General features: G+C 40.7%; 3 protein-coding genes and 2 non-coding genes across 8 annotated transcripts; 1 reads left to right on the top strand and 4 right to left on the bottom strand.

Annotated features, from left to right (window-relative positions):
* Window positions 1-1,891: 1,891 nt before the first annotated feature.
* Window positions 1,892-10,865, bottom strand: LOC116918278 (NACHT and WD repeat domain-containing protein 2). 3 transcript variants are annotated; one of them, XM_032923945.2, is made up of 30 exons: window positions 10,453-10,865; window positions 10,251-10,339; window positions 10,046-10,162; window positions 9,774-9,977; window positions 9,495-9,639; window positions 9,198-9,423; window positions 8,774-9,135; window positions 8,349-8,702; window positions 8,101-8,288; window positions 7,904-8,042; window positions 7,624-7,825; window positions 7,356-7,566; window positions 7,051-7,295; window positions 6,684-6,830; window positions 6,506-6,611; window positions 6,258-6,430; window positions 5,930-5,953; window positions 5,634-5,700; window positions 5,400-5,552; window positions 5,181-5,336; window positions 5,059-5,115; window positions 4,574-4,985; window positions 4,172-4,505; window positions 3,998-4,109; window positions 3,834-3,940; window positions 3,631-3,777; window positions 3,393-3,572; window positions 3,071-3,336; window positions 2,890-3,008; window positions 1,892-2,831 (listed from the first exon to the last, which is right to left on the bottom strand). In XM_032923945.2, the coding sequence occupies exons 1-30, from the start codon at window positions 10,553-10,555 to the stop codon at window positions 2,286-2,288; spliced, it is 5,691 nt and encodes a 1,896-aa protein (XP_032779836.2). In that variant the 5' UTR covers window positions 10,556-10,865; the 3' UTR covers window positions 1,892-2,285. The 3 variants fall into 3 exon arrangements, with proteins under 3 accessions (XP_032779836.2, XP_032779835.2, XP_032779838.2); XM_032923944.2 differs by having other exon boundaries at window positions 4,172-4,508; window positions 10,453-10,864; XM_032923947.2 differs by lacking the exon at window positions 5,930-5,953 and having other exon boundaries at window positions 4,172-4,508; window positions 10,453-10,864.
* On the bottom strand, window positions 6,938-7,009 carry Trnaa-ugc. The gene has a single exon. It is a non-coding gene; the product is annotated as a tRNA-Ala (tRNA).
* A 507-nt stretch (window positions 10,866-11,372) lies between the features above and the next one.
* On the top strand, window positions 11,373-11,444 carry Trnaa-cgc. Its single transcript has one exon. It is a non-coding gene; the product is annotated as a tRNA-Ala (tRNA).
* A 370-nt stretch (window positions 11,445-11,814) lies between these two features.
* Window positions 11,815-15,214, bottom strand: LOC116919028 (ATP-binding cassette sub-family F member 3). 2 transcript variants are annotated; one of them, XM_032924879.2, is made up of 13 exons: window positions 15,070-15,214; window positions 14,813-14,918; window positions 14,526-14,730; window positions 14,263-14,465; window positions 14,094-14,198; window positions 13,652-14,011; window positions 13,410-13,592; window positions 13,123-13,296; window positions 12,939-13,043; window positions 12,728-12,797; window positions 12,478-12,658; window positions 12,189-12,409; window positions 11,815-12,127 (listed from the first exon to the last, which is right to left on the bottom strand). In XM_032924879.2, the coding sequence occupies exons 1-13, from the start codon at window positions 15,149-15,151 to the stop codon at window positions 11,972-11,974; spliced, it is 2,151 nt and encodes a 716-aa protein (XP_032780770.2). In that variant the 5' UTR covers window positions 15,152-15,214; the 3' UTR covers window positions 11,815-11,971. The 2 variants fall into 2 exon arrangements, with proteins under 2 accessions (XP_032780770.2, XP_032780771.2); XM_032924880.2 differs by lacking the exon at window positions 15,070-15,214 and having other exon boundaries at window positions 14,526-14,744; window positions 14,813-14,920.
* A 67-nt stretch (window positions 15,215-15,281) lies between these two features.
* Window positions 15,282-20,966, bottom strand: LOC116919025 (endothelin-converting enzyme homolog). Its single transcript, XM_032924875.2, has 14 exons — window positions 20,444-20,966; window positions 19,915-20,028; window positions 19,106-19,346; window positions 18,225-18,440; window positions 17,853-18,142; window positions 17,686-17,784; window positions 17,394-17,570; window positions 17,249-17,320; window positions 17,110-17,186; window positions 16,703-17,049; window positions 16,467-16,623; window positions 16,076-16,401; window positions 15,863-16,002; window positions 15,282-15,800 (listed from the first exon to the last, which is right to left on the bottom strand). The coding sequence occupies exons 1-14, from the start codon at window positions 20,459-20,461 to the stop codon at window positions 15,624-15,626; spliced, it is 2,451 nt and encodes an 816-aa protein (XP_032780766.1). The 5' UTR covers window positions 20,462-20,966; the 3' UTR covers window positions 15,282-15,623.
* Window positions 20,967-21,015: the final 49 nt, after the last annotated feature.

Below are 21,015 nucleotides of genomic sequence, written 5' to 3'. Positions count from 1 at the left end.
CAGATTTTAGAGGACCTTGTTTTTATATGTCCGCGCTGTTACGGTAGCAAATTGACGTCCCGATGGATAATATCGTTCTCCCCTCCCCCTAAGCCGGGCACAGTTTCAGCACACAAAAACCCCCCCAAAAAACGGCCCAATAATTTTTAGGATCGAAATTTTTGATAAACTTCGTGGACAATGTAAGCGTGAAATTGGTGGCAATAGAATTCTAGTAGAAAACTTGCGGGATCGGCACACAGTCATAGCCTACAGGCCAACAAATAAATTGAAAAGAAATTCCTGAATGCAAAAAAAAAATCTATTCAGAACATCCAGACGTAAAGTTGAAATGTCTAGACGACGACCCCCTTTTTTTCCCCCCACACTTTTCACATCTATTCTGCCCTGGAAATGGTATACGTAAGAAAGCAAATCCTTCTTGGCGACACGGGTCTCTTCTTTCACTTTATACGTCTATCTGCCATTATCTATTGCAGTTCTATTCTTTGTAGAATGACAAAGAGGGACGACTCCTTTTCCGATTCACGATGGATGTAATAGACCTTCCGTATATATACTTGTATAGCCCCATTCAACTCTGCTTTATAGTGTACGCAAGTCGAAGGCCTGTGGAATTCGCTGTATAGATTGACAGCCGTCGTTGTCAAAAGAGGAAAAGGACCCATCGGGAAAAAAAAAAGGCTGCACTCTATTTCCGTCCTAATAAGCGAAAATCGATGACAACTATTCAGTTGACGAATGGTGACGTAACGTACGTCATTTCACCTTTTGTTCCGCATCGAACCAAATGATGAATGGTTTCGTGTAACCTTGTAATGAGAGAAGGTCTCTTAACGCTGAAGGGCATCCACGTGACGGAGAGAAAAAAAAAAGAAAAGGTGATGGGTACGAATTTTGGACTTGTAGTGTAAGTTTCATTCTCAACCTTTTCATTTTTAATCGTATTCAACGACGAAAATGAAAACAAATGACGATCGTTTCGACAAATTCAAGTCTTGTCGATTTGCCAACCTATTTTCTCTGTCTTCGCTGTTCCTTTATTTCGTATACAATTTGAGTTTGATTCAATTTTAGCTGAAAAGATTAGAGAAAGGATATCACCAGCTGGATCGAATGTACCCTAATTTTTGCATCCACCGTTTCCCTTAATGATTCTCTCTTATCCCTGAAAAATCATGTAGCTCTTGATACGATTTCCATGATCCAATCAGACATATAAGTACGGCTGTCGACTTTGCATGATCGACTCGTCACTCTTCCAGTGACGGAAGAAACTAGACGGCATTAACGATGGATGCTTTCAATAGGTCGATGTGGTCATCGGTTTCCCTAGTTTTTAAAGATTCCTGTCATCATCCATCAGAATCGAATTATTTCTAATTGCGCTTCCAGATTCGGTTTTTTACTTCGGAATCTTCTTCTTCTGTTATTCAGTGGGATTTCTTTTACCGGCCATCCGTAATTGACATCCTGATACATTTACCATAATGGGTTGCATAAGATGGTCGATTAACATGCCAACTCATTATACTCGCATTAATAACTCACAAGTTGACAACAGGAAAAACATTAAGCTGTTAATAATGCTAGAGATGTAAGGAACGCACTACGAATAACTTGGTAAATAAGACCATTGTTTTGCACAAACATTTTGAAAGATGAGAGAACGAGACGTAGCGTGAAATAAGTCCATGTAGACTCTTCCTCTCTCATATCTTTCCAGCGAAAAGTTCCGGAATGATAAAAGAAAAATGTTATGCAATAATAAAGGATAGAAACGTCTTATGGATTAGATCCATATGTTACAAACTTAAGTGTACGAGCCGTTAAGGTCGTGACATTTTTTTCGCCGCCCTATGTCCTCATTTGAACCATTTACATGTCAATGTAAATGTGTTATTTTGTTTATTTGCAGCTGTCTGCTTACTTATGCAACGTTAGCAGCAAACAACCATCCAGTCTGGCAAATATTTACGTAAACCCCACGACCAACATCGTTCACGTTTTGCTCCGATAAAATAAAAATGAAATCAGCAACTACTTGAGTCACGCCGACAAATCAGGTCCTTTGTTATCTAACTCTTCTTTAGAAAATCAATAGGGAAGTAAAAATACAAAAACAAACACCACCACCCACTAGAATTCCGTGGTTTGTTGATTATTCAAATTGAAAGAAGTTAGTTTGAGGTTATATACTATCCACATATGACATCATCAGCATTAAAGACAATCAAATTTAAACGTGCAATTTAAATTTTTTTATGTGTATAACAAATAAACATTTAAGAAAGGACGCAAGCCTTGGACGTCACGCTCTGGACAGTACCTGTTTTATTTGTTTGAGTTGCTTTGGCCCAGGAAGCCGCTACCGTTGCGGCCGCTTTAAGGGTTATATGCGAACCTCCTTCTTTTTCATTTTTCCTCGCTCTCTTATTAGCATCTTGTCCGTCGTGACGATCACTCGATTCACCACTAATAGCTGATGGAATACGCGTTTGTCTGGTACGCGAAGGCAACGACGCAAGGAACTGGAACGATCCAGGTACCGTTGGATCTGCGATGGCGAGGACGGACAGACAACCATCCAACGTGCCGATCACGACACAACGGCCATCCGTTGTTGTTTCAATAGCCGTTAGCTCAGCTGCCAATCGATAATTGGCCAGCATTTGACCATCGAGGACTCTGAAAACGCGTAGGGTCTTATGTCCACTATGGTAATAGAGAACGTATTGATCTGTGGCGTTAAAGCTTGTCACATTGGTGAATACACCTTCCGCCGAACGAGAAATCAATTGCGAAACAGTCGAACTCGACCGCAATTCAATCTGAAATGCAATTTCAATTTGAGGAGGGAAAACAACACACGTTAAACTATCGTTTTACCAATTCCAGTCCGCCTCGCGAAGGAGCGTAAAGCCCTAAACGTCCGTCTTTGGTAACTTGGCCACTCCATCGACGGATAGTGCGGATATGTTTCTTGGTACGAACGTCGAATACGACCCCTTGAAATCGTTCAATTTCCGATATCAGATCGAGTGCAGTAATTTATTTTATGCGGACATACCTTTGTCTTGATCCATCAAAGCCACTTGAGTGGCTTTGCCCGGCACGGGTATCAGCTGACCCGCTTGATCTTTCTTTGCGCCTTGATAGCGTGGGATAAATTTGTGCATTAAAACGCCCGTTTGGGACTGGAAGACGTAGATATAATCTCGATTTTTTTCGTGTCCCAGCATGACCAGCATAAGACCATCGTTGGTAATAATCGCTGGACGGAATGTGCGCACAGGAACTTCCACTTCGTACAAAGCCACGCCATTGGGACAATCTCTGTTTGCAACTCAATTTAAATTGTGAAAATTACAATTATAATTATGAAGCAATACCTGACGACTACAACAGCTTTTCCTTCGTTAGGTGGTCCTAAACGAGACGCGGTCAAGAATCTCGTATCCTCATCCATTAGCATAATTTGTTTGATGGAGGGCTGTTCAACTTTGAAGAATGCGCGTCGATTGGGCCATTCCCAAATTATGATGCTACCAGACTCGGCAGCGAGAATATGTCTAAACCCATTGGAAAATTTAATGAATGAATTTTTATTAATGAAGATAAATAACCTACCTGCCATCCTTCGTGATTAACGCGTGAGTGACGATAGCCCCCAGGGCGTTGTACGCTAATTTGTCCATCAGTTTGCCTGTTAAAATGTGCCACACACCAACGCAGCCACGGGTCACCGTCACGGCCACCCCAGTTGTTTGGCACAAGCTGAATGAAATTGGTTTCATTCATTTAACTTTATCGTTCAATTAAAAACGGACTACCTAATGGAATCAATTTGCAGTTCGTGACGGTCGATGACGTGGACCTGTTCAAAGACGTTGTTCAAATTCCAGACTTTGACACTTCGGTCGATTGAAGACGTAATGACCTACACAATCAATGAATGAACAAGATTTCTAATTGAATTTTAAAATAAATACGTTACCGAATTCCATGGTCCCACTGTGTAGGGAACTATGGCCAGGATTCTGCCAAAATGAGCATCTAAAACTTTGACTAGTTGACCGCTAGGAATTTTCCAAACGTAGAGATTTTTCCTATTGCATTACGTTCAATAAAATTAAAATTTGCATTTAATTCAAAGGCCAACAGTCCAAACCTAACACCGGCCACGGCGAATTCGTCGTTCTTGCTGAGGATGATGCTGTTGGACTGTAATAGGCTGACGGAAATATTGCGGACTCCAGTGGGCAGTTTTAAGTCTATTCTTTTTGCGTTCGCTGTCTGTTTTTCAAAATCAGCAGCGTTCCATATGCAGAAACCTAACGCCGTTGTACCCAGCACATGATTCTCAGTTTCACTTAGACTCAACTGTAGAAGAAAGTCATCGCCATCGAGGACGTTGCCCTTGGTCCATTCGCGTTGGCCCGGTTCCAATCCGGCTGGAACATCGCAGTTACGACCTTTCCTATTATTTCCGGTTGGTTGGTCCCCTACTGCACAATTTAAAAAATAAAAAAAGTTTAGTATGAGATTGATTTAATCCAGAATTGTTTTTTACCGTTCAGTTTAAAGACGGAAACGCTGGAACTATTTAGATCGGCACAGGCGTAAAGGATATCCCGCTTCCGGTTCATTACCATAGCACTGTGAAGTTCAAGAGGGCTCGTCCGATGACCATCGTTCACAGTTTGCATTATCAAACGCTTATCATCCAAATCACCCGTCCAAAAGATGACGTGATAATTTCCATGCGATTCAAAATCCATTGCGAGTAACTGGAACTGCGGATCTTTGCATCTCTCACGGTGGATCTCCACAGCCACGCCTTGCATGGTCAGCAATACCCACTGACTTTGACCGTACAAAACGCAATGAGTATCGAGCAAACAAGCGCCTCCAACAGTCTCATCTTCTTGAAGTGGATTGTTGATCACGATCTGCTCGCTGGTTAACAAGTTCAGTAAGATGGTCTACATTGAAAAACAAATTTTTATATTATTGAATTAATTAAAGTTTGCGTATTCATAGTAGGTACGTATATACCTGACTGTTGTTTGTCCAGGCAGCAGCAAAGCGATCGTCTGGACTGAGTATCAGACCCTGATAAGGTTCAAATTACTTAACTGAGACAATGGAAAATATGAGATAACATAGCAGTGAAATACCTGGAACACACCTTCGATGCCTGGATTAACAGCCCTCGTTAAATCTGAAGTCGATAAATCCCAAATGAGAAATTTGTTGGAGACGGAAACAACGAAGCGAGCATCTGATGTCAGGCACACACCAAACACGGCAAATTGATGTCCTTCCAATGAATACTTAATAAACGTAATTTAAATGCCTTTAATCCATTCAACTACAGAATTTCATTCACGCGATACCTTTAAAGGACCTCCAGGTGTGTGAAGGCAGTGTGCTGTGGGCATCAGGGCGCAATGATTGATTCCTTCTTTATCGCACTGTTCCAGAAGCCGACGGACATTCAAATTGGCTCCAGCTTCAGGCAGCAAACGCCCAATGAGTTGCGAGGCCAGCTAAAATCGAAATGCATGTACACATCCTCAGTGGGAATCAGTTAAGCTCTAAAAATTTGAACTAGGTTCAGGAAAATTCACCAGGTCAGGGTATTGCGTTAAAATGGCTCCTCCAAGACGCAGAGCATCGGCTACAAGCATCAATTCCCTTTAATGACCAATATTTACATTATTAAATGCATCAAACTTCCATTATTGGTTTATCTAGCTTTTAGGGGGACCTTCAAGTTTCACTAATATCAGGTGGATTTGACCATAGTTAAATGGCATCCGCAAATTAAGGAATTATTTTTAAAAAAGGGTTAGAATCCAGTTAAGGAAAGCTTTAAAATTATATCAAAATAACAACGAATAATACAGCATAGAGTTTGTTTTACCTCGTGGTTAGGCGGACAGTCTCTCTGATGATTTTTTCGACGAGTGAATTTTGTGTGTGTGCGTGGAACACGATTGTGCAAAGTGAGGATGTTTTGTTTAATTATTACTTTTTCAAGTTTTAAAATTCAAATGAAATTTGATTATGTTTAGCGTAGCACACATTCAGTTTCAGTTTCACAATTTGCTAACTACTTTTAGAATTGGTTAGTTTATACAAACATTTTGTTAGTTAGACCTATAATCTATTTAAAAGATGTAGTGATGCACGTGATGGTTTTATAGGTTTTTAAAGCGAAAACTAATTGTCCATGCAAAGTTGAGTCAAACCTGGATATTTCACGGTCCTCCAGATTGTTGCATGTATCTTCAAAATCGGACAGGACGGCCTGCAGTGGACAGGACGATAATTTGGCATGGAGCCACTGGTAATGAAACAAGACATTATGGAAAAGATCGTCTAGTCGTCTGGCACGAACTAAATGATACGGTAGCTCTCCAAACTAGAAAAACAGTTAACAAAAATAGCCAAATATAATTATTGGAATTAATTTCGCACACTCCTGTTCTTAATTTACCTTGCGTAGATTGTAGCGAGACACTTTGCCGTCCTTACCGACAAACACCAGCGGTTGAAGGGGCACTTTACGATCAGCTTCGCCTTCTTTTTCCGCTAAATTAAATCTTTAAAGAAACATTCTTTAACCAAAAAACAAACAAACAGAAAACAACTAAACTACAAGCGTAGCAGCATACCGCATTCGTTGAATTTCGGTATATTTGAAGGGCTTAGGATTGCCGCCACCCCAGGTGCCCATAAAATATTCGGCAATAGAAGAATGAAAATAATTTGCCAAGTTCTGGTTTTTAAAATAACGTTCCTTTGCTGCCTCTTTGAATTGTCTGAAAACGTTTAGAATATCTTCAAGTTAGTACACGTAACCAATTTGAATAATGGTATACGACACGTTTAAGCTTCAAGTTTTACTCTTAACAGGAGGTAAAAACACTGGAGCTCCAGGGGATCGAACCCTGGGCCTTTCACATGCAAAGCGAACGCTCTACCACTGAGCTAGAACCCCACGATTCACGTGCCGATAATGGAGAATTAAATTCAAATTACCTGTGGTACCAATTGAGCACTGAGACCCCATCAGCCTCTCGTTCTGATAGATAATTGGGCAGATCGTTACGGATGCGCGTCCACAGCAAAGGTGGAATCCTTCGCACAGGTGGCATGTGATACTGGTATACGTCGTCAAGAACACGATCATCCAGTGAAAGTAAATCTTCTAATTCCGTTTCTGAAAGTCCACTCTTTGATGCTGTAATATAGGCTAACGCATGGAACACAAGAATCCGTCCATGCTATGAAAATTACTAACGTTTAAATACTGTCAGGTTAATTGTTTAAAGGTATTGTAGTACTTGAATTTCGATTCGTTCAAACAGCATCATAATGCTGTCCATAACATTAGAGGCCAGGTGTGTTTCCTGCGCACGTGAATACGATTTCCATCTGCATATCTCTGCAAAAACCAATTTAACAAAAATCGGCAAAGAACAACGGGCAATAGCGTTCGATACGACACGCCATTGATAATTTGTCAAATCACGATGACTGTTGCGCATCCAATGTCTGTAAGAAAATTATTGTCGTATTATTTAAAAAGGAACCATTGCAATTGTAATTTACCGTATAACTTGCGATGCTAGTTCTTCGCCCAGGGCCAATACGTGAATGAAATTGTCTTCGTCATCGATCATCCGGCGTAGTGTTTGACAATCCTTAGAAATTTCGGGATTTTCAGGCTCGTAGACGCAAGACACTACGATCTTACAATGGGGTGGTAAACGGGTAGGTAGCCAAGCCATCTTATTTGCATCTTGAGCCCCACCTGAATTTAGCAAATAGATTACCTTCAGCAATGAATGCAACGTTAGATGCAGTAGTCTTTTTTTTCAAATTAAACTACCGATTTGATCGACAGAGTCCAGGAAAACTAGGAGAGGCTGTTCCCTAGTAGCCAAGGCCAACAGTTGTTTAAAATACGCCGTTAATGGCACCAAATCATCCGGAATGGCATCAAAAGGAACCATGTAGTTATATGAAATCTGTCATGAAGAAAGAATGTTATTTCAAAGGCTGAATCTGTGAATTGACGTTAATTACTTGCTGACAAAGGGAAATCAACATGGGCGTGATAGCACTGGAATCAGGTGTTGTTCCAAGGTAGCGCATGATCAAAACGGGTTTAATTGGCTTATTAATTTTGTTAACTGATGGACTTGCTGGCTCTGGATCTATATGTTCTTGTATAGGAGTACTAAGAGCGATGGAACCTCTGTGACTACTTTGACCTGTTAATTAAAACAGCAATAAGTTTTGAACAAAATTTTGTTTTTAAATAAGGATATCACCGTCAGTTACGGTCGACACTGGACTAAAGACGCCACTGGAACTTTGACGGCGGCTGCTATTGCTACTGGCTAAATCTTCTGATTCTTGTCGTGATAACGTTGCACTCGTTCGGCTACTCCTCCGGCTTTGTGTTCCAGGAGTTGTACCTTGTAATGGACTCGTTCTTCCGGAATCCGTACAAGACACCACTTCTTCCTTCCAGGTGGTACCAATATCGTTCTGACTATCACCTTTACCGCTCTCGCTACGATCTGTATCTCCTCCTTTTCTATTAGCCTGGCCTTCCCCTTGTCCGTTAATGTTACTTCCACGTCGACGAGTATCAGGAGGTGGGTTAGATCCACCATGTCCATCTATCATCAAAGGAAAGTGAATACCAATTTTTAATCAATGCTGCCTATTGGCTAGCAAATGTAAGGCTTACTTTCAAGGAATTCGCTCAACCAGGTGACAATCAGACTAGCCGATTTGGCCAGTAATGATGTTTTGCCACAACCTCCGGCTCCAAAAAGAGTCAGAGGCTGAATGGAAGGACCCAAGATGTAACGGCGAACTTTTTCCAAATCATTCTCACGTCCGTAAAACACTTTCACGGAATTGTTGCACGCGTGAAGATGTTGGAGAATCTCCGTGACAATCTGGCCTTGAGGACTAGAATCTTCTTTCCGCATAGCCCTGTCAACCAATCGGGCAATATTTCGGTAAAAGTGGGAAATGAAATTTTGCAAATATTCGTCATGGGTATCATTTCCCAAGCCATCACGGCCGATCCATTCAACAGTATATCTATTAACAAGCATAATTTTACAAATTTTTAATCATTTAAATTATAGCATTCGTAAGTGTACCTCATTAGATTGGATGGTTCGATTTTGGCCGGTAACCTTTCGTCTCGAAGATTGGCTAGCAATCGAACGGCTTCTGCATCGAGGGCTCTGTTAGCAATGTCAATAAATAGACCTGCTCTTCTTAAATTTTGCAGATTTATGTTGTTTATGTAGCGAACGTAAGCCAAGACGTGATTCTTAGTATTGCGCACTTTCAACAATCCATTAATGACCTCTCTTTCCGTGACTAGTGAAACAAATTGAAAGTTAATTTTATAGTTCGTTTTGAACGTCCCTTATCCAGGTCTAATATCTCACCTGACATTAAATAATTATGCATCGAATCGAAATCGAGTTGTCCTTGACTGTATAGTGTAGTGGCAGCTTTACGTAATAATTTTTGCATTCGATCAAGAGTATCCCACCATTTGGCTTGATCTTCTTGTTGTAACTTTGGTACTCTCTACAATTTAAAAATAATTGTCGTGAAGACAGATTAATGCAACAAAGTACATAACGAATAATTTATTCGTTATGTACTTTACATTTACATTTATTCGGAATAAACGATCCGGTTGATCGGAGTGAAGAACTTACTTTGTTGTTAAAATTAACGAGAATGGAGGAAATCGGTTGAAGAATGCAAATGGGCGGCACAGCATTTGAATCTTTTTTGTACCACGTGTCCAGTAATATGACTTCCTGGCCCATGGTTAGGAGAACCTCGCGAAACTGGGCCAATTCCGAAGCTAAGATGTATGTAGGTATAGGACGGTAGCCATATTTTTGACCGAGAAATACCTACACAAATCATATGACAGTGAACGAACTGTACAAAACAAACAATTTCAAATAATCAAATACATTACCACAAAATTGGGTCCCATAGATAAGCGTTGACAATTTTCAATCTCTTTCATGCACAGCTCAGTGGTCATGTGATCGTCGGTAGCTTCATCACGAACACCCCAACGCATGTCGACGACCTGAAACGTACGATCAAGTGATGATAACTCTGGCTTGTAGCACACATTCGATGATTGGATAAGATTCACTTGGCATTAATTTTCCTACTTGAAATTCCAATCCATGTTTTTCTCTGCAGTACTCTTTTAATTTGGGATAGACTGTGGCCATCAGTGTGTTTCGTTCCATTGAAGTGTCTGCCCATGCGCGCCAAAAAGATGAATAGAAAAGAGAATGGGTAAGAAACATGCCACATGGAAGAGGTGGAGAAGCCTTTTCGTTCTTTCTTCCCCCCCTTTTTTTACGTTACCTGTGAAGGTCGAACTTGTGAAGATACGAACAATTTTAGAACTGACTGGGGGCAGGGTGCCCAGAGAACCAGCGAAGATTTTGTCAACCGTTTGATCATCCATGGTGTTGACAGGTTGAACTCAGGTTGGTTAATACTGCGATTCGGCAGGTATCTGCAAGTTCATATACAAAAACTTAGTCAGTGGCGATGGTGTATTGTTATCCGAGTAACCCTGACTACACAACCAACGAGGAATGCAGCATTGCACCTGTCTTTATCGACCAAACAATGTATATATTCGACGAGGTCTTAAAAACGCAATGACTGAGAAATGGTTATTAACGGTGAAGGATACTGAAAAATAGAACATATACGAAAAATAATAAAAAAAAAATTATGATACACAATGAAGAAACGGAATGAGGTCTTAAAAAGAAACTATAAAAGATAAGCCCATTAATCGTTCACGCAGTTTTAAATCCAAATATGTTAAACGTAAGAATATTGGGCAATTACGTAATTGTTTCGCTTGCAAACGAGAGAAGCTACGTAGCAGTCACACGCGAAGAAACACTATGACACGTGTGCACGTAGCAACTACCGAGCATCTAAATTTTCCATCATTGTTTCTTTTACAACACGTTTTATGACTTTTTACTTGATTTTTTAAATCTTAAATACATACTTGGAACTGAAATCATCACGTGTCACGGAATCCTCCAGTGTACCTATGTTGTATTAGCCAGTTTGTTGGGCGAGGTTATTTACAATGTTTCACACGCACGGATGTGCAACTTTGTAAGCGCTCCTTGCAATTTTATGAATTTCACTTGCCCAATAATATAGTTTGATTGATCCAATAAATGTAATACATTTACGATTTGTGTACATAAAATCATGCTGACTTTTAAATAAGGTACACATGAAAGTTAAGATATGGGGATATAGCTCAGTGGTAGAGCGCTCGCTTCGCATGTGAGAGGCCTCGGGTTCGATCCCCGATATCTCCACAATCCTTTTGTTACTTCTGAAAATGGAAACTGCTTTTGAAAAAATAATGTGGACACGTCCACTCTTTTTTCTGCATGCGTACTTTTGACGCTCTTTACACAGTGACTAGTACACCACCGATAAATTGGAATTCATAAGGAAAAATTCTTATTAAAACTTAAAACCCATTTTGATAACCGTTAACGATTGCAAGATAAAGTTGGTGAACAAGAATTTGCCACATGAGCTTCTCACTCTGTAGCTGTGGGTGTACCCTTGCCAGCAAAGCGAGCGACAAGGCCAGACTACTCTATAATTTTCAGAATAAGACAAGTAATATGCGAAACCTTTTGACTTAACTTTGATAGATACAAAATTAGACAAAAAAAAATCAGCAAATGTCTTTTTTTTTATTGCCGTTACAGCTTGAATTGTGTATGTGTCGAAAAAAACTATCGCATTTTGACCAAAAAGCAATAAGATCCGTAAGGTAACAGGTTAAAAAAAATTCGGTTAACCAATAGGGGCTTATTTACAATTAATTAAGCTATTTGTTGACCTCTTGGAGTTCTTTCTGTACCATCTTGCGGTACTCGTCGAAACCACCATCGATCGATCGTACCGACTGATTGGCGCAGACCCACAACTCCTTGCATACCATTCGGATAAGCCGTTCGTCGTGAGAAACTAGAACGACGCCACCCTATAAAACAATCGTAAGATAAAGATTACCACCATAAAAAAAAGAGAGCGATCGAACTCACCTGATATTTTCCCAAAGCCTTTCCAAGGGCTTCAATTGTTTCAATATCCAAGTGATTGGTCGGTTCATCGAGGATGAGGAAATTGGGCCGCGCAGTTCCCAATACAGCGAAAGCAACGCGGGATTTTTGGCCTCCTGACAGACTCGCAATATTCTGAAGGGCCAGATCACCGGATACACCAAAACTACCTAGCAAGCGCCGGTATTCTTCGATGGGCTTGCCTGAATCAACCAAGACAATTAGCATCAATAGTAAATACATTTATCAAAGGAATGACGTCGTCACTCACCAGGAAATTTGGTCTGAAGCAGCTCGACAGGACATAGTGACAAATCAAGTTGATCAACGTGATGCTGACTAAAATAACCTATGCGTAAGTGTCTGCTATTATGTCTCATTCCGGATGAAGGATTCAATTCTCCGGTAAGAATCTTCAAGAGAGTAGTTTTGCCAGCACCATTTTCACCAACCTTAAAAATAAAAGAAGGTTTATGGTAGGAGATTATGACTAGGACAAATGCGTCTTTGTTTAAACTTACAATGCAAATCCTAGAATCGGAGCCAGCAGACAGATTGACGCGGCTTAGAATAGTTTTCCCGGGAGTGTACCTACATGTAAATTCATCCCACATGGTAAGTTATTAGGGTTTGTATCTAAAACTCACAGAATAAGCCCACAAACGACTTTGAGCTTGTGGTGAACATCCCCGACGTCATAAGCCATACAAAAATGAACTGAGAATACTATACCAGAAAGACATTTCGTCCAACTGAATGGCGGGGGGCGCGATAGGCTCGACTTCAGGGAACCTGAGAATTACCTCGACCTCCTTTTCTACGGGTTTTAATTCAGGCCTGGAAGGAGAAAAGTGGTTACCATCAAGAAAACATAAGGGTAAAACATGCAGTTTAGCTGCAATTATTATGAACTTACAATTTCTCCAACATTTTAATTTTACTTTGAACTAACGAAGCTCTCTTGGCGTTATAACGGAATTTATCGATAAACTCTTGGACATGCTCCCTCAATTGTTGCTGGGCCTCGTATTCTCTCTGTTGATTTTTGAATTTCTCAGTTCTCGACCGAACAAAGTTCTCGTAATTACCTCTGTAAAGCAATGAGACAAATGGATTAGTGCTCTGTTTCTGTTCAGGTCTCTGCTCCAAGTGTAAAACACAATGAAAAGCACAAGAACAGAACAAAGGAAAATGGATAGTTACCTATAGCTTTCTAGACATTGAGAATGTAGAAAAATAATATCAGTAGGAACAGAATCCAGGAAATTTCGGTCGTGAGATACAACAAGCAACGTGGAAGGCCAATTTTGAAGATAATCTTCAAGCCAAATGATAGCTTTCATGTCCAACATGTTTGTCGGTTCATCGAGAAGGAGCAAATCTGGCCTAAAACGCGAGAAAAGACTTAAAACTTTTTCTACATAAATTCCACAATACGATCGTACTTTGAAAATAGGGCTCTCGCCAAAGCCAAACGCATCCTCCAACCACCTGAAAATGTTTTTGTCGCTCTTAACTGTCCCTCTGGGGAGAAACCAAGACCAGCCAAAATTTGTGCTGCTCTTGCTGGTGCTTTGTCGGCATCGATAGCTTGAAGTTCGATATAGATTTGGGATAGTCTTGCACTCATTTCAGGATCTGCGCTAGGGCCATTAATTTTTTCATTAAGCTCTTTTTCCTCTTTTAATAAAGCTTCTCTTTTGAAATCGCACTCCAAGACGCTTTGGATTGCCGGAGTATCGTCACCAACAACTTCCTGTTCAACATGCAATATAGAAATGTGTGACGGGATCCGTAGTTGTCCTCTGTGAAATACCAAAACAGGTAGAAAACAAGAAAAGTTAGCAAGATACATAAATAGTGAATAATGTTTCAGTGTTTCCTTACGATGAAATCATTCGGAGTAACGTAGTTTTCCCAAGTCCATTTCGCCCAACAAAACCATAACGCCGGCCATGGGCCAGGGAAAGATCACTGCCTTGCAAAAGCAATCTGCAAACATAAAGAACAGTCTGATAAAGTATGATGCAATCAAATAATAATGTTATTTCCTTACTTATCCCCATAGGCAATATCAAAATTTTCAATACGAATATCTTTGCAATTGTTGGTGCCCTTTGCTTCCATTCTGGTTTCTTTTTTCGTCAACACTTGTGAGGCGGTAGCATTTGAAGGTGCATTGGAATTCTTCTCTTTTTTTATCTGTTGCTTCTGTTGCAGCTTGGCTTCAGCTTTTTCCAGCTTCTTTGTGTCCACTTTCTAATCAAGAATAATTTCATTTAACCAAAGATTAATGAAAATATGATCAAGACCACCAACCATTTCCTCTCCCTTGGGTTTGTTCCATATACTTGCAGCTGGAGCCTCTCCATCATTATCCCTCATGAATGAGGCAGCATCACTCAACATGACTGGATTGTTAAGAAGTTTTCTTTCACCTCCATTGGTACTAGAATGTACTCCATTCTGTTGGCCATCAACCAAGCCAGGTTTCAAAACAGTCAGGAGCCGTTGGCACAGTTTTCTAATTCAAACAGTCTAAATTAAGGGGCAATGTCACATTGTACATGTACGTTTGGATGCCTGTAAAAAGAGTGCAAGAGTACCTGATCTCATCCTCCCCTTTGTGAGCAGCAACCTCATGAAGAACTTCTCCTATCGCCTCATAAACTTCATTTGAGTTCTGGAAATCATCGCCGACATCAAGTACACCTGTTCAACAAGCAAGACGAACAGTATATACCATTAGTACTTATTCATAGAGCACATGGCCCACCGCATTCGGATTAATAATCCGAACGAGGCAATCTTGAGGAGCACTACGATACGAAAAAACAAACACTAGACTTAGTATAACAATCACCTTCGATGTATTCATAGATGCTATCGTCAATTTGAGAAAATTCAGATCTCAGAATATCGCTGACTGAACTTTTCGCCGACATGTTATATTATTTACTCAAGAAAAGGAAAGAAACAATATTAGTAATCGATTAATTGACATGTTGTATCGATTTGAGAGTGACAATCGATCAAAAGAGGAAGAATCCCTTTTTTTTAAACATCAGCTGAAAATTTTGTTGAAAAGCGTTTAGCTGTATATTTAGCATTTTTGTTTTGATTCATGTGTGACTTATTACACAATAATAATAGTGCAATAGACCAAGACAGATGATGATATAACGGAGAACACACAGGAATATACTGAAACCCCTTGACTGATAATTGGGAGATCATGGATGACGACACATCATCTGTACGATATGATTAGTTTGGCAAGGGGCGTAGTATTTTTCTGACATAATAAATACAACATCAATGGTAAAAACAACCAGCGGAAAGGTAATTTATAGAACATTTTACAAAACCATTTCTTCGACAGACTTTGATAATCGTTCACGTTGTGTTTTATGCTTGCTACCAAATTTCGCATTTATTCTTCGGGTTCATTGGAGTGCCTGATTGGCATTCAAATACTGACGCGAATTCAGGCATATTGGACACCGGCCCTATCACCCGATAACGGGCTGGCGAATGTGGATCGTTCAATATTTGCAGATGGAGAGCCTCCTTTGTACTCGAAGAGCACCATACCTAACAACAGTTAAAATCTTTTTAGCGACAGTTTAACATGTCAATCGTAAAGCAATTCTAACCTGAGCGAAAGCTAGAAAGAAAAGTTGATTGCGAGTCAAGTTTAGTCCGGGCAGGACGAGCTCATCGTCGCTGCTGCCGGCCCAATTATCGAAAGCATGGTAAGCTGCTTTCAATCCGCCATTATCAGCTATGTTTTCCCCTTAACAAATAAGAGTCCAAGAAGAATTTTTTATGACTTATTCTCTTCACTTATCGAACCACATTCAACATACCTAATGTCTGTTTCCCATTGAGGGGCTGACCATTGATAGTGTAAGAAGAATATTGTTGGACTAGACATTCTGTGCGTTTTTGAAAGCGTTCGATGGTTGCGTTATTCCACCACGGTGCCAAGTCACCATTACGATCGAATTCTCTCCCTTGATCATCGAACGCATGCGTCAATTCGTGACCCATAACGACGCCCATGGCTCCGAAATTTAGTGCATAAGGAAATGAATTGTCAAAAAATGGTTGTTGCAGAATACCCGCCGGAAATACGATCTGATTCTTGTTGGGAGTGTAGTAAGCATTGACCATCGAAGGGGTCATTCCCCAGCTGTATCGATAAAAAAAAAAAAATTAAATATGCATTCCGGTAATATCATTAGCTAATAAAATTACAGAGTTTTGTTGACAGGTTCGTTGAGTTTAATCAGATTTTGACGCAAGGCAAACTGGTTTGAACGAACGTTGTTCAGGAAATATTCGTTTGATTCGATTTTCAAATCACCGTACAGCTCGTCCAGTTCTTGCGGATTCAAAATGAACTTGGGGTAACCTGCAAATCAGTGAATCCAATTCAGTTCGATCATGCATTGAAGCCGGTAAAGTTCTGTTGAAAAAAGTTAGGCATGTACCTATCATATCGGTGATGGCATCAGCTTTATCTCTGGCCGCTAATCGAGTTTCCTCATCCATCCAATCAAGATTGTCGAAATTATTTTTAAAAGCCTCTTTGACGGCAGCAATCATGTTTTCTGCTAGAGGTTTAGACTCGCCGTGAAAATTTTGTTTTACAAACATGGCACCGACGGCGAAGCCCAGCACGCTGTTGGTATCTGTGACGCAAGAGCGCCACGTCTCCTCGTTACCATCAGAGCCCATCAACAACTTTCGTAGAATTTTGCCAGCGTCTCTGAATGCCTTTGGCAAATAGGATAAATAAGAGCGGACAACATGCCATCCCATGTAGTTATGGAGCATCCTATGAAGTAGACGCAATTCCAGTTTTGAAACTTGATAAATTATTTGGTAAATAGTCCACCTTTTTCCTTTGTCTGTGACGACCAGGTCTTCGATTACTACAGACAGGTTATGCAGAAAGTCTGGCGAGAAGACGACCTAATCAAATAATTTTTATCAGCTAACCTAGTTAGTTTAGAAATGAATAATGTTGTGAATACCACAGGATGCGACGGTGTGATTGAAATGTTGACTTGAGAAAATGCCGACTGAAAGTAAGCATTCCAATCGAGCTATTTGGAATTTTTTAAAAATAAGTTTTTGTGGTTTTCAAATTGAAGTAGCAGAGAATAATAAGTGACTAACGAATGGTGCTAGATTTTGCAGATCAGCAACAGTGAGAGCGTGATAGAGTTTCTCCTCGTCTCGTCTTTCAGCTGACGCGACAGTGATTTGTGCGATACGGGTCTCCAGTTCGATTATGTCCTTCATCTCCGTACGAATTTGTTGTGGATCTACCGAGCTGCTCAACAATACGCCCACCTAATGCAATGCGATATAACTTCAAATGGTTACACTTCAAACATGGCAACATCCCCTTTTTCTACGGCTAGCAAAAGGGACCTCCTACAATTTGCATTTGGGAAAGAACAGAAACCTTTGTCATGTAGTCCAGATAGGCGACAAGAATTTCGTCGTTCTCCGTCTTGTTGATGTAATAATCTCGATTGGGCAGTGTCAGTCCACTCTGATCCATCTGTTGTTAATGCAATGAGTCAGCTTTATATACACCGTTCAAAATGGCCCATCATCTGTGTGTAACACTTGAATAATGTGACGAGATGAATTCTTGTCGTCTTCAGCCACAGCCCATGTGAAGAAACCGCCCATATTCATGACGTTGTGGGCTGTCTGAAGGGCTTCTTGAAATACCCAGCGTTTCTCGGCTTCTGAATTCCGCGGCTCAATAGCCGACCATCCTCCGATTTGGGTCAGTAATTCAAGGATGGGTTTGCTACCTAGCGCTTCCATTGTTTCGTTAATATCCAGGCAGGATTGATAATAGCGCTGGGCTCTTTTCTCCGCTTCACTTACTAACGATTCTGCTGGTTGTTCTATGCAGTAAAAAAAAAAAAAGATTAAATCAGAGAGGAGATATCGATAACGAAAATTCTGGATTACGAAGGAAATGCTCACCGAGGATGGTTTTCATGACGATCTGGTTATCTTGCCAAAGTCGATCGAACGTGCCCCAAATGGGTTTTCCTGAAGGAATAGGATTCGTGCGAATCCATCGGCCACACGCGTATTGGAAAAAATCCTGACAAGGATCAACCGACGTATCCATTGCCGACATCATCAACGCAGAAGCGCTCACGCACGCAGCGCTCGTGCATAAGCCGCACCTATCGTCTATAACCCATCTCAATCATATCATCATAAAAAAGAGGATTATACGTTGTGGTTGCAAGGCTTCCATTCAACGTCATGACAGCCACTCAAGGATAATAGAACGAAAAATGTTATCATAACCGATTTCTTTTTACAACAATTTGCATAGTCAACCAAGCTATAAGTAAGTCTACTTATTATTATTTATTACTTTTTTTTTTGTACTTGATCGAAATAAATTTTTCTTTATACGGTCACATATGTCTCACGAGAAATCAACTTGGTGGGTCGGTAGAAACCACGTTATTCTCTACACTCAATCTTTTTTTCATAGACTTTGGCAAGAATGATGTAACTCCCTTTTTTCGTTCTTCTTCGCAGAGCCTCTTGAGAGACTGATGCATTAATATTATATGAATAGAAGCGACATAACTGAAAAAAAAAAAAAATCTAATTTCATGCGACTCCCCCATTAAGAATGAAACGGAGCAATAGCATCTTCCACCTATTATGACTGAGTGACTTGGCAATAGCATTATTGGCAATCTATTTTTTTTTTCTTGTTTCGGTCTGGAACCGTTCCCAGGGCATTGATTAACGAATGACGCACTCGTTGAAAAAAAAAAATATATGACTGATATGATTTGACGTAGAAATATGAACGCAAAGAAATTGGTGAAACGAACCTAGAGAGTTGCTGGTTCCACTTCGATGGCTAATGTGCAGTAAACGAAGGTCCTGTTTAGATTTCAGGTTGACGTAGGCTGAGAGGAGAACAGGTAAGATGAGCGCCATCATCATGACTAATCCACAAGTCACCAGCAACAGGCTCCGCTCCAGCGCCGTGTGCGATCTCCAGCCATTCCGAATGCGCGCCCAGCAGGATAAGACACCCGATCCGGTACCTCCACCTTCCGCTACCGGAAACTAAAATAAAGCATTTTCATGTATCTATTTTCTTTCAAATCTCCTAAGCGAGTGTTTTTTTTGTTTTTCGTGCGAAAATACAGCTGTCTTTCCTCAAAGCTAAAAGACCAAAGTGGCATGAGAAAGAATGTCTCCCATCACGGAAGGATTGAACCCGCAACAGGATTTTCACGAAATGAGGATAAATATTTTTAGTTTTGGACTTTCGGTAAGGCTCTTCCGTCGGCCCGAGGGGTTCCCGAAGTAATGGCGTAGTAAAAATATATATATATGTGTTTAACGGGATAAGAAATAGGAAGGAGATGCAGTAGGGAAAATCATGCGCACTGATTATATTTAGAATTGTTGCTCTCGTTTTGGCAGAAAAAAACATTTTGGGGATAGGAAATATCTAATGATCCTATTGAATTGCGAAGCTTATTTGCTGTGTGCCTAATGGCTTTGATGGGTCTTTAAACTAAGGAGGCGGAGACAGAAATTTTCAACGACCAAACCGAAGGCTGTAAGATATCGATTTAGTTTTTGGCGTATTAACTATTATCAGTTTGCATTTCGTTTTTTTTTGTACCGTGCGTATGTGGACCGTTGGGCTGATAAAGTTGGCTGTCTCAGCTGTCGGGACTGACGCCGTCAAGATGGAGCTGTCGTCCTCTTCCACACCTCCGTGATCGTAACAAGTCATCTGTCAAATAGAATACGAGAAACCAAAAAAAAATATAAATCAAAAACAGGGGGGAAAATCGCCTTTCTGTTGAGTAAACAGGAAAATGTCTTTCGTTTTGCTCTTTCTCAACTTTCTGGGAAACGGATGAAAAACAATCTCAGGAGAGTTTTTTTTTTTTTGTTGCGTTCAGCGGGGATTTACAAGTATTGGTTCTAGTATCTTTTTTCGGTTGAAAGCCGAAGAGAGAGGGGTGAAATAGTTGGGGTCTTTCGTCTGTTTTCTACTCCAGCAATCGATTTAGTCGGGTTCCCCCGGTTGGAAAGACGAACCCAGAGACATAACAGAAGCGAAACAATAACAGGCCAGGAGCTCTTGCATCAAGTGGGGGTACTACAGAAGGAGGAGTTTCATGTCTAGAAAATTGTTTGTGTACCTGAACGTAGCTGTTCATCGTCTCGCAGACTGTCGGATTTTTCTTAATGCTGCACAATACAACAGGTCGACCTTGGCAGCACGGAGACGTTGACGTTAAATTGAACTGTCAATCACAGAATTTAAGTAGAATGGGAATGTCTTATTTGCACGTGAACCTCATCCAGGTGGGTCTCATTCCCATGATCGAGGAAAGGCCGACAGAAGAAAAGGGTGAAAGTTTAGGCAAAAATAAACAAAATTTTTTAACGCAACTCAAAATGAAAACAAATGTAAAAACACATCAGAGGTCGACGAGCTTTTCGGGAGGACTAAAACGTGAAGCCATCCGGACGCAGAGCCACTTGGGTACGATATTTTGCTGCAGCGGACGGAAACACGCGCAAGCGCAGCTAGTCGCCTATCTTCTCCCCTACCGTTGACCGTCCCGCACGCAGCAGCAGTAATGGATAGAGCAGCTTCTTCCCGTCGTTGTGCGGGTTCTACAAACAACGATCAATAATAATACCCCAGGCTGCTTTGTGTAGCCCTTCCGTCATGACGAGCACACCCAGCGCTGACACTTGTGGCGTT

This window comes from Daphnia magna, linkage group LG3 (genome assembly GCF_020631705.1).
Source record: "Daphnia magna isolate NIES linkage group LG3, ASM2063170v1.1, whole genome shotgun sequence".
NCBI classification, from domain to species: domain Eukaryota; kingdom Metazoa; phylum Arthropoda; class Branchiopoda; order Diplostraca; family Daphniidae; genus Daphnia; species Daphnia magna.
This window is presented reverse-complemented; position numbering and strand designations above follow the sequence as displayed.